We start from the raw sequence: 12,546 nt of genomic DNA, 5'->3' as shown, positions 1-12,546 counted from the left end.
GCCCACGGTAGGTGATCTTTCCACTCCAGTGAACCCACAACTGAGAGCTGACTACAACCTGTAATCGGCCTATGGATGCAACTAAGGGGTCAGTCAAAAGATCCTTCCAAAAAGGTGATTACAAAACAGAGGGAGAGGTTCCTGAAATCTAAAGGCCCCATGTGTGCCAATGGCTGACGCATCTTAGAGTCAAGTAGATTAGTAAGCAAACAAACCTTAATTCTGACCCCATCAGAAATGTCTTTCCTCCTGTTCATAGAGGACACCATGTTTCTTGTCATGACAATAGCCATTTTTTGGCCTTGCCACTTTTTTATGCTCCTCCATTTAGTCTTCACTAATGAACGCTTCCAGAATGACTGATCTCTGGACTGAGTAGGACTGAATATCAAACGGGTGAGGTTGGGAGGCAGGATGCTTAGCTCACCCCTTCCGGTCCTCTCTCAGCCTTGGCTCCTTGGAGATAGTGGGTGTTCTGCTCCATTTCCTGCCAGGTAGCAAAGGCGCTTTAAGAAGTGTGCTCAGTGCTTAAGTTGGCTGTTTGAAACCTGGGGCTTATGCAGGGTCGCTTGGCTCAGCCTGGGAGGAGGGGACTGGACCTGCCTGGACTGAGTCTACCTGGTTGATCTCTGTCCTCGGGGGAGTCTTTGCCCTGGAGGAGATGGGAATAGGGGCTGGGCTGGGGGTAAGGGGAGGCGGGCGGGAGGGGGGAGAACAAGGGAATCCGTGGCTGATATGTAGAATTAAATTATATTGTAAAATAAAATAAAATTATAAAATTAAAAAAAAAAGAAGTGTAGGCTTAGGTTTTCAGGCTGAGTCAGTGACTCAAGGTAGCTCACTCTAGAATGGATTGTTAGCTCCCTAGGCCTACTACCAAACCCACACATTGGTAGACTTTATCAGTAATAAAAGTAAGTAAGATCCTTAGTTATGTAATTCCTGGGCCTGTCTGGTTTTAAACTTAGGAGAAGAAAAATCACAGAGGAAGATCATAAACATTTAAAGTTGGGGGAAGAGAGTGGGATGGCCGCTCGTGGAACTTCATACAGGGATGATGCAAACCAGCAGAAATAAGGGTCCTACATGGCAAGGTGTAAAGAGGGAAGACGGGGGATGAGAAATGGAGCAGATAAGAAGTAAAGGAGACAAAAGCAGTAGCTGGAACCAGGAGGTCATGCATGAGCTGATGACGTATGCCAAGCAAGTTTATTAAAAACTATGGCATCTTATATATTATTTGTACAGGGAAAATGGCCAAGGCCAGCAGAGAGCTAAATTAGACAATGTTGGCAAAGAGACTATGGGATACCTTAGACACAGATGCCTAAACACTGATAACCACAGCCAACAGGGAAGAGTCGTGTCCCCAGAAACTACAACGTTGACTCCTCTGAGGCATGGACTCCAGCCCTAGACCAATTTTGCCAAGTCCATTCCTAGACAAGGACACAGAATTAAAGTTCTTTTTTTTTCTTGAATCAGAACCTCCAAGAAAGTCTTGGGTTGGTCTGGCTCCACACATAGTGATTTGTTTATTTTGGAGATAGATAGCAGTGATGACATATTGGTTTGTGAATTTTGTTTGGTTTTGTTTTTTGCTTTTCAAGACAGGGTTTCTCTATGTAGTCCTGGCTGGCTTGGAACTCACTCTGGTGATCAGGCTGGCTTTGAACTCATAGAGAGCTACCTGCTTCTGCCTCCTGAGTGCTGGGATTAAAGGTGTGCTCCACGACCACCCGGTGTTTGTGAATATTTTTAGAACCACCAACTAACAGTTATCATTGTGTATGCTGTGTGACATTTCACTGTTTGGAGATAGAGCATAGAAGTAGATAGTTACTCTTACTTCATAGAGCTGTTGAAGATTTGGTGTGATAATAACGCATAAAAGGACATAGGAGCTGGAATGTAGCAAATGTTACCAAGTCTTCACCACTTGAACAACAACAAAACAACACATTGCTTTGATATTCACAGTGTGGACAGATACTTTGCATTTTTCATTACCCGTGTAAAGCTTTTGAAAATTGTATATATGTTGCCAAGTGGTGGTGTTGCATGTCTTTAATGGCAGCATTCTGGAGGCAGAGGCAGGTGGATCTCTGAATTTCAGGCCTGCATGGTCTACTGAGTGAGTTCCAGGACAATCAGGGCTACACAAAGAGATCTTGTCACAAAAACAAACTAACAATCAAATAAAAACCAAAATAAACAAATAGTATATGTATGGGTGTTTTGCCCACATGTGTGTCTTTGTACCTCCTATGTGTTTGGTGCTTCAATGCCAGAAGAGAACATCAGATCCCCAGAACTGGAGTAACAGTTATGAGCCATGTGGGTCCAGTGAGGGGCGCTCTTAACCACCGAGCCATCTCTCCAGCCAGTAATGCTTTTTTTTTTTTTTTTTTTTTTAAATTTAGTGATTTATATTGTCATCTGAGAGAATGATGATATGGTTTAAAGATATGCCTAAGTAGGTATATTCCAATGAAACTGTGGATGAGAAGGACAGGTTATCTTAAAGAACAGAATAATCAAATAAATTGTCATTCCTGTACAAAATCACTCCTGAACGTACCCTTTTTAATTATAAAACATCTCCTTCCTTCTTTCTTTCTTTAGTGTGTGTGTGTGTGTGTGTGTGTGTGTGTGTGTGTGTGTGTGTATGCACGTATATACCATAGAGCTTGTGTTGGGGTCAGAGGACAACTTGGTGGATGGAGTCCATTCCCTCCTACCATGTGGGTTTTTGACTCAAACTAGGTTAAGCAGTCTTGATGGCAAGTGCCCTTTGCCACTGAGCCATCTCTTGGGTCCATAAGTTACTTTCTTACATTGGTAGATGTTTTAGAAACTTCAGGGAGAAATTTCACTTCAGGAGTTGTTAATATAGACTGGCCCCTCAATCAGTTGGGAGTTATGTAAAACTGTTGGTACTGAGTAGTCTTTGACACTGTTGAAAAAGACTGAACTAACACAGACTTGACCTGCAATGAATTATCAAAAAGAGTTATGTCTGAGGATCTGGCTTATTTGGTTTACCATACTCTTTTTGGGGGCGCTGGGGGGAGTTTTCAGTAAGCCTCTGTAATGAAGGGAATAGGTCAAAGCTATTCTGTGTTTTGGACCTAGGACAGCAATGAGAGAGAGTGCTATACAAGCAGTTGAAATGTAGGTGCATCGTTTAGGGAACATAACCATTAGTGATGCTTAACAGATAAGGAGCCTCTAAAATCAAGTCTAACCCAAGATAGTCTTGGAGAAAACACTAGAAGTCGCTCTATCACTCTGTTCATTTTCCTAACTGGCCTTCAGAAGAAAAAAAAAAGGCTAGCATCATTTTAAAAAGACAAAGATTATCAAGATTCCTCAGTATGCACTTGTGAGTGTCTATTTGTGCTCCTGAGAAAAATTACAGAGATGGCCCAACACCACAGAATGGTATTAATTGGGTAGAATTCGCCAGGGCATAAACAGGAGTTAAAGGGTGAGCAATCCTATAAATTGATAGACACAATTAAGGAGAAGTTATTGGATAGAATACGAACCAAATATAAAGGCACTGACTTGAGTACAAATGTTGTTGGAGGAAAAATAAGGTTGGAAATAGCAGTACGACCCATGAGCTTCAGCCACAGTCACAAACCCAAAGACAGAGGTAGCTTCTGTTTAGTATGTAGAGAGAAAGTCAGAAACCCGAATTAGTTTCTGGTAAGACCACACGGATCTCAGTATAACTTGACTAATACTAAACAATTAGTCTCTTTCTAGATATGTATTTTTATTTGTATAGATGTTTGAATATTTTCAAAATTACTTTTGATGGCCATATCTCTGGATGGAATGCATTTAGCACATAGTTTCTTGCATTTTAATCTGTATTAAATCTCTGGACTAGAGGTGCTGAAGTGAGATTTCTAATTTATCCCTTGCTTCGTAACCACCGATTACTTTGTAGTTAGAATTTAAGGTCATTGTCTCATTATACTCAAAGATTGTGAAAGTCTGCTAAGCTTATTGTTGAGTTCATGATGAAATGTCTACCTAAAACGGCATCTGTAATATCTGGAAGCTACTGTCAAATGGAATTAGAACTTGAGTTTGAGAGGCAACATTTTGTCACATGCCTCACAATAAAATCCATACTTTTTAGCTGATGAGGAATTGTCAACAAAACTTCCATGAGCCACAGATATCTATCTGTGAGATGCACAAACTTTCTATCCAAAAGAGCTGTTTTAACAACTGGAGTGACAAGACATTAAGACCCTTGCATAATATCCTCCACAGTCAAACCTCAATAAAATATATCCACTGTCATATCCTCCATTTGTTCCACAAATTCATTTACAAAAGATTAATCATCCATTTTACGAAGGAGGAGACAGATTACACTTAAAAGAATTGTACACTTTATAAACGTTGACCAATCTCTTGTCTCCACAGAATTTTTTCTCGGTAATGTAACTAAACAAGATAGGTTATAATACAATCCATTGGAATTTCCATTTAAGTTTCTCTCTATCCTTCTCCCCCAACAAAATGCTCCTCTTTTTCCTAACAACAAGGCATTTGGATAGCTGAAGATGTTATATAATGCTTCTCCAAAATGAGGTGCACATACCCAAAACGTGCAAGAGTATCCATTGGGAAACTTAGAGAATATCTGTGGTGGTATTGTGTTCCCCAAAATATTGTGTACCCTAATAAACTTATCTAGGGTCAGAGAACAGAAAAGCCACAAGATACTTAGGCTAGAAAATGTTAGCACACGCTTTTAATCCTAGCATTCCAGAGACAGAAATCCCTCTGGATCTCTGTGAGTTCAAGGCTGCATTGTAAACAGCCAGGCATGATGACTCACACCTTTAATCCCAGAAAGCAGCCTTTAATCCCAGGGAGTGGTGGTAGAAAGCAGAAAGGTTTATAAGGCGTGAGGACCAGAAACTAAAAGCATTTGGCTGGTTAAGCATTTGGCTGGTTAAGCATTTGGCTGGTTAAGCTTTCAGGCTTTGGAGCAACACAGTTCAGCTGAGACCCATTCTGGATGAGGACTCAGAGGCTTCCAGTCTGAGGAAACAGGACCAGCTGAGGAATTGGCAAGGTGAGATAGCTGTGGCTTGTTCTGTCTCTCTGACCATCCAGCATTTCACCCCAACAACTGGCCCCGGGTTTGATTTTATTAATAAGAACTTTTAAGATTCATGCCACAAATATCTACTTATATTAATGTATTTCTTCTTAATTCCTTTTGCATATATTCAACAATTTACATAGAATATTTGTAAAGGGGGTACATATGTTCATATTGTCATAGAGAATATCTATGTTCCAAATGTTTTTCTGGAAGGGGCATGTTATCATAAAATTTTGAAGTTTTCTGGTATAAAGAAATGTATTTCAGGACACAATTGAAGTAATACTAAAAGCTTCATAAATGTGAGGGCCATCAAAGAAGTGACACTTTGATACATTATGATGATCACATCATCATGTTCAGGCTAAGAGGACATATTACATTCTTTAAAGCTGTGTACATCACAGATGGAAAGAACATTGGGCTAGTACCTGAACTTTCTTATGTTTAAAGTTCCAGTTCTGATTTATAAAAAGTGTGATGCATTTTGTATTTGATTGTGTTTTAATTATTGAGTACGTCTTCTTAGTCAATCCAAAATCCTAATGCTACAGTTCAAGTAAATCTTCCCATACCTTTCCCCTTGAAAGATACTTTTCATAGATTATTGACCTGAAATTCCGGGTCCTTCTAGAATTGTAATAAAATAAGCATAGGTGCATTATTCCTGGGGGTGAGGCAGTCTACTTTCTTTTTAAAGTGATCTGTTAAAAAGCTTGCAACAACTGCTTGTGGTACTCTTTTTCTCCTTGATGTGATGGTATGTGCCTGGTCTTTCTGAGGCTTGTTATGCTGCGTTTGTTTGAGGTCAGTGGGAGGCCTGCTCTTTACTGAGGGGAAACAGAGGGGGTGTGGATCTGGTGGAACAGGGAGGTGGGGTGGAGAGACAAGGGAGGGGAAACTGTGGGTTGAATGTAATGTATGAGAGAAGAATAAAACTAAACTAAAATGAAAACCTTGTAATAAGAACCTCTTTTCCTGTAATTTCTTTATTGAACACCTTATTCTTAAACCTAGTTTTCTCTAGTTTAGTCTTCTGGATTTGTTTTCAGCAGGGACTCAGCGTTCCGCATAGCCTCTCCAAGTCATTTACACCATGAGCTAGCTCCACAGCTGACTGGTCAGTAACCTTCTCTGCTCAGCTTGCTTCTCAATGCTCCCTGGCATTTGCTGCCAGTTGTGGGGAAATCCCACTTATTTCCTTTAGTGTTCCTCTCATGGCTTCTATATTTACGTTTGTGAGCATTACGGTGTCCCTTTGAGCAATTTCATTTATAGACCTCAAACTGACTTCAGTATGTTAGCCAACAAATAAGTAAATCAGAAGAAAATGAATCTAATCTTAAGTGTGAAGTTGGTGTTCTATATAGTTATCATTTTCATCTTTGAAACCACCATGTACGTTGACATTGTTGCCATTCTCTAGTTCCTCTTCCACTTACTACACAAGGGAAAGGAACTTGGCTATAAATTCAAACTGGTAAACAAATTAGTTTTCTCATGTATACACTTCACAATTATTTATATTTCTGTACTCCAATTGAACTCAGGGCCTGATACATCTTAGATAAGTGCCCTGCCACTTAGCTATATCCCCAGCTCTTATGAGAAATAGTTGATTATAGTTCATTCTGTTTTAAAGCATGCTTTCTAAGAAAAACCAGAGTAGGAGTTAGATAAGAAATCATAACTATTACTAAGCTAAGCCTCTTCTCATGTTTGTTGTATAAAAGGTGTACAATGCTGCTTGAAAAACAAATGGATTCAGTACCATACTTACTTATACCAGAAATAATAAAGAATACAATGCAAATAATAATATATTATGCTAGGCAAGTAGTATCCTTTTTTTTTCTTTGAAGTTGAATAAACTGAGTCTAGGGGAGATGATGGAGTAGTTTTCACAAGGTTACAAGTTTTATGTGGAAAAACCATCAAGTTTACTGATAGTCTAAAATTGTGGATTTTTTTTCTGCTAACCATACCCACACATGCCTTGTTTAAACATCTGAAAGATCTTGGTATCAGACACAATTATTAGAGACACTCTGGAAAGACAGTCAGTGAATGGCCAAATTTAAATTACCAACTAGAAATTGACTTTCAGCTGTTCCCCATTTTTGGTGAAGTAAAACCATGTAGCTAAACTGTGTATGATCAATAACACCAACAATAGCAAAAATTCCAAAATAGCTTGCAAATTCACTGACAAATGTTTACCACCTACAAGAGTTGCAATCAAATGGCAAATGTCTTTACCATGTGTATACACAATATGAATATACTGTTATAGTATTTTCACATTCATAATTTTTCCATGGATGTTAATGAATTCTCTAAGGCCTTGACTTATCATCAATTGAACACTTATTGTTATTTCTGTAACCATTTAAACTTTGCTAGCTTTAGCCAATATTAACATTTCATAATATTTTACCTACACCAAGGGCTTCTTTACTTTTCAGTAACATAATTTCATGTTCATTTCTCTAATTAATCTTACGTTGTCCACACTTACAACTTTAAAAGCAATACTTTTTGATAACTATAATTTAAAATTTTACATTTAAAAATATGTAGAATACTTTGTGAGTTTTCTTAGAGTAAAGGTACATTTTAAAAAACAAAGTTAGTGTATTTACTATTCATAATACCACCCTAAATCCTCTCTTTTAAAGCCAGTATCCTGAACAGTATTTTCAGAATGTGAAATGAAGCAATATGAAATAAATATCAAATTTTCACAATTTTATCAAAGTTTACCATTCATTTCAGTATGACTGAGAGTAGGAGTGCGTCATTAGTCATCCTAAAGTCATCTTCTCTTTATGTAGTTCATCACCACTGAAACATAGTAGTTAATTGCTGAGAAATCATTAAAAAAAATTATCTTGAAAACCAAAATCTTATGTGATGTTTGGAAGAATCCTTTGGAAATTTCATTGAGTTTTCCTATTATGGATAAATATTAGAGAACTTATTATACATGCATATATATGTATATATGTACACACACACACACACACACACACACACATATATGCTGTGCGTTGTATTTAAGCTATTCAAAATTAGAGTCATTCTTCTCACTCAAGGAAGAGGGTATAACCCAAACAGAGACAAGGAAGCCTCATCACATTGCAATGTTAAGAAGTAAGTTTTATGTTAAGTGAAAACTTTCAGGTTTAAAGTTCTCATCTACAGACTTACCTGGTAATCAGACCGTTTGACTAATAAAAACCCTTCAAAGTACAGGGGTAGAGCAGTGATCTTTAACCTCTCCTGGAAGATCCTGCGGGGCGCTGGTTTTGGGGGCTTCTTAGCCATCATGCCCGTGGCTTTGGTGTTTGGTTCGCTTTCAATTCTATCCAGCCTCAGACAAAATGAAATCTCCGTTTTGTGAGAGGAAAGGCAACTGTTCAAAGAGGAAGTCCCAACTTGCTTTTAACCACCAACCCTTCCACCAACAGGACACACACACACACACACACACACACACACACACACACACACACACACACACTTTCTCCCCTTTGCTTTCAGTGAAGTAAGAAAGATTAGGCACAGACCAACTTTTAAAAGGCAACCTCGTTTCAAGCTTCATGTGCTTAGATTCGTGGTAGCAAAATAAACAGCAGATTATCATCTCCTAAGGATGAAAGGAACAGGTGCAGGCATTGTGGGCTTTAGAGACACCAAGGACACATTCGACTTTCTCAGCTTTTATTATGGTTTATTGCTGTCTTTATTTCTAAAATATGTGACTTAAATAAACTGTATTCATTGAAAAATACTTCATTGAATATTCTTGTATTGATTCTAGCGGATATATATATATATATATCTATATATCTCAAATCTATAGGATCTATAGAGAGTTTTTGTTTTTTGTTTTAAAACAGGATCTCATTTTGTAGCCATGGCTGGTCTGAAATTTTACTCTGTAGACCAGGCTGGTCTCAAATTCACAGAGATCCACTTGCTTCTGCTCCCAAAGTGCTGGGATGAAGGTTTGTGCTACCATGCCTAGTCATGGCTGTAGAGTTTTATAGGAGAGAAAAAGAAGGCCTCCAGAAAAATACAGAAAGAACTATTTTTTGACATTTACTTAGTGTGTGCGCATGTGTGTGAGCTCACACTCAGGTTTAAGTGTGCACATGCCACGATGCTTGTGTGGAGAGCAGAGGGCAATTGGTTCTCCCTTTTACAATGAGGGGCTCAAGGAGTGAATGAATTCAAGGCCTTAGACTTGGCAGCAGGTTCTTTAACCCCCTGAGCCATCTCAGCTGGCCTAGACAGAAATATTTCTGTTAAGCAAACATCTGCTTACCTATGTCTTTTTTACCTTTTAAAAAGGCAAACACAAAATAAAACCTAGTTCATCAATCAATGAGGTTCTTTTGGTCTATTGATTTGGGACTAAAATTAATCCTTAATGTACCAAGAACCAATGATGTCTCCTACAACCATCGTCCCCAACTGTTACAGAACTCAAAAGTTTAACATTATCTGAATGTTTAATTTGTCTTAAACATTAATCAGCCAGTTAGGCCTGTCAGCAATCCCAACACCACTGTGCCCTGGCACTATTGAAGTAGAAATCCTATATTACAGATAGATCAAATGTACAGACCAGTCCCCATTATTTTTCTCTACTCACTCACATGAAATACAAACGGGTGAAGTCACTTCCACCTTTAACATTTGTATAATAGATCCTCACTGCTTTTGAGATTTCTTTCAACTTTTATCGAACCCTAAGTATTTGTGGCACTAGCAACATATCCAACTAAAGCCTTTTACAAACAAGTCCCTTCTGCGGTAGTCATTACTCTTGTTCCTAGATGTCTCAAAGCCCTTTGGTCTTTCTTCTCACAGCTACCTGTAATGTGTGCTCACATGTCCTTTCTGTTATCTATTTGGTAATGTCTTACTCATCTGTCAACAGCCTGGTGAAATCTTTCTGTTACTGTGAATATTTACTTTATTATCTACTTATTAGTACTGCTTAAGCCAGCAAATCTGAATAGAAATATCCAGTCCTCATCCAGCACTTCTTAGTTTCTGGCCTTTATTATTTATTAATTTACTACCATGTGCCTCACAATTCATTCTGATAGATTTAAAAGATATTGACATTGAATATAATTCTGTTGCCAGGCGTGGTGACACATGCCTTGAAATCCAGCACTCAGGAGGCAGAAGCAGGCGAATTGCTGAGTTCAGATCAGCTTGGTCAGCAAATGAATTCCAGGACAACCAGAGTTACTCAGAGAAACCTTGTCTTGAAACACCCCCCCCAGGTACATGTACATACATACTATGTTTACAACACATAACTGGAATAAACAGCTTTAAATTTAATAACAAGGTGGAATACATGAATGAGTTATTAGTCACAGTCTTATTTCCAATCAGTTTTTATTGATGCTAGTAGGATAAAAGTGTTTTCAGTAGAGAAAATGAAAATTCTAGTAATATAATCTCCAATATCCATAGGCACTCATATGGGATTTCTTCCCTCCCCCTTTACCCAAGAATTATTGACATAATGAGCCTTTCAGAACATGATTTCCAGAAGTATTTGGGTCAGAAAAGAATGGTATAAAACCACTACTACTGAAGTTATACTAGAAGCACTGTTTAATAATTTAATTTGCTAGACTTAGCATTTTCAGTACTGTATAAAGAATTACTTTTAGCTGGTAAGAGCTTTTCCTGTTATATTTTCACAGTATTTTTATAATGTAACTATATATATATATATACACACACATACATATACACACATATATACATATACATACATACATACATACATACATATATATGGAAATAGTTTGGGAGATTATCAATCTCCCTCTCCCCTCTCCCCTTTTAAGACAGTATCTCACTGTGTAGCTTAATTGGCCTGGAACTCACAGAAATCTGCCCGCCTCTGCTGGGACCAAAGGTATACACCACCACATTCATCTGAAGTTGTAAATCTTGATTGACACTGATTGTTGAGCACCTAAATTAGCAAAGGACAATTCTGGATAGGTCTGAGAACATTTACAGAAAAGATTAACGAGAAGGAAAGATTCCCTTTGAAAGTAGGTGGTACCATTCCACACACCGGGGGCCCAGAAGGAATAAGAGGGGGGAAAGGGGAGGGCTAGTGAGCTAGGCATGCTTTCTCTCTGCTCTCTGGCTTCTGTGGTATGTGTTCTGCTGTGCCATATCCCCTCTCCCATGTCATAGTGGACTGAGACTTCTGAAACCAGGAGCAAAGTCAACCCTTCCCCCATTAAGTTGTTTTCTCACACTAACAGAGGCCAATATATAGAGACCACCAGTTCCCAAATTAAGCCAATCACAAGCTACTGCTAGCTTTAACAGAAACTAGGAATTCAGAATAATAGATACTTTGGGGATAGAGTAATGATCATATTGTTAGTCCAATTTGTTTAAAATTCATTCTACCATTGCAAACTCAATATATATAAAATTCGAGTCTATATTTTTCTTTTAAGATCATTTAGTTGGCATTGCTGGAGAAAGCAAAGCAGATTGATGTTTCACATCCATTTCAACCCTTCCTAAAGGGCCATTCTTTACTGGAGAAGTAAAAAAGGTTAAAAAAAAACCCTCTGCATTTTTCAGAAAGTTTTCCAAGTAGGATTGGGAAGAATCAATATTATTGGCAAGGAAGAAGAGAAGCAGAATTAATTCTTATGCTGTCTTTGGTTTTTCTCACCAAAGAAAAGGCAAGAATGACATATAAGCATCCGACTTTTCCATGGTAATGTGATGGGATGGTCCACCATGTGATCTCTAGTTTCGTGGACGTTGACAATTTAGCCAGGCGACATCAGTTGTTCTGCTGTGCATCATGTCAGGTGTGATGTGGCATGAACTCAGAAGCAATAAGCAGTCTTGCTGTTCACTGGTGTGCTACTTGTGTAGGCTTCCGTGAGGTGGCAGTTTTGTAATTGTGGTGACTTCCTGATTGCATTGCCTATATGTTCCTAGAGACTGACATTATTATCAGGTTCCTAATTTTTCAATTTGCTTCATGATTGTAGAAACAGTGGCTTAATTCCACACTGTGTCTGTGAGCATGGTTCCCCACTCCCCTTTCCCCCAATACACGGTTTTATCATTCCTCCCAAGTTTCTGTAAGCTGTTAAATGCCTGATGGTGGATGAGTTTTGTTCTGAACTAGTGATTACAAATTGTTGTTCTTTATACCCAATCCTAGATTAATACAGTCCTTCATTGACCATAGAATTAGTGAAATTTCATTCTAACATCAGACGTGTCCATAATCAGAATCCATTTTGCTAACGTTAACATATTTTTCAATATAAGAAAAGTGTTCCATATTTCAGCAATGTTTTGTTTTTTGCAGCATATCTTTGTAG

At 38.3% G+C, this 12,546-nt stretch overlaps 1 protein-coding gene across 1 annotated transcript in view; it reads right to left on the bottom strand.

The window, feature by feature from the left end:
• Positions 1–8,625, bottom strand: part of Stap1 (signal transducing adaptor family member 1) — a 42,061-nt gene extending 33,436 nt beyond the window's left edge. The window contains exon 1 of the mRNA XM_059274603.1: positions 8,351–8,625. Within this exon, the coding sequence (XP_059130586.1) occupies positions 8,351–8,470 (120 nt within the window). The 5' untranslated portion in view covers positions 8,471–8,625. The remainder of the gene's footprint in view (positions 1–8,350) is intronic.
• Between the last annotated feature and the right edge of the window lie 3,921 nt (positions 8,626–12,546).

The sequence above is a fragment of the Peromyscus eremicus genome, chromosome 10 (assembly GCF_949786415.1).
Source record: "Peromyscus eremicus chromosome 10, PerEre_H2_v1, whole genome shotgun sequence".
NCBI classification, from domain to species: Eukaryota; Metazoa; Chordata; class Mammalia; order Rodentia; family Cricetidae; genus Peromyscus; species Peromyscus eremicus.
Note: the sequence above shows the minus strand (reverse complement) of the source record. Positions and strands in the feature narration are given on the sequence as shown.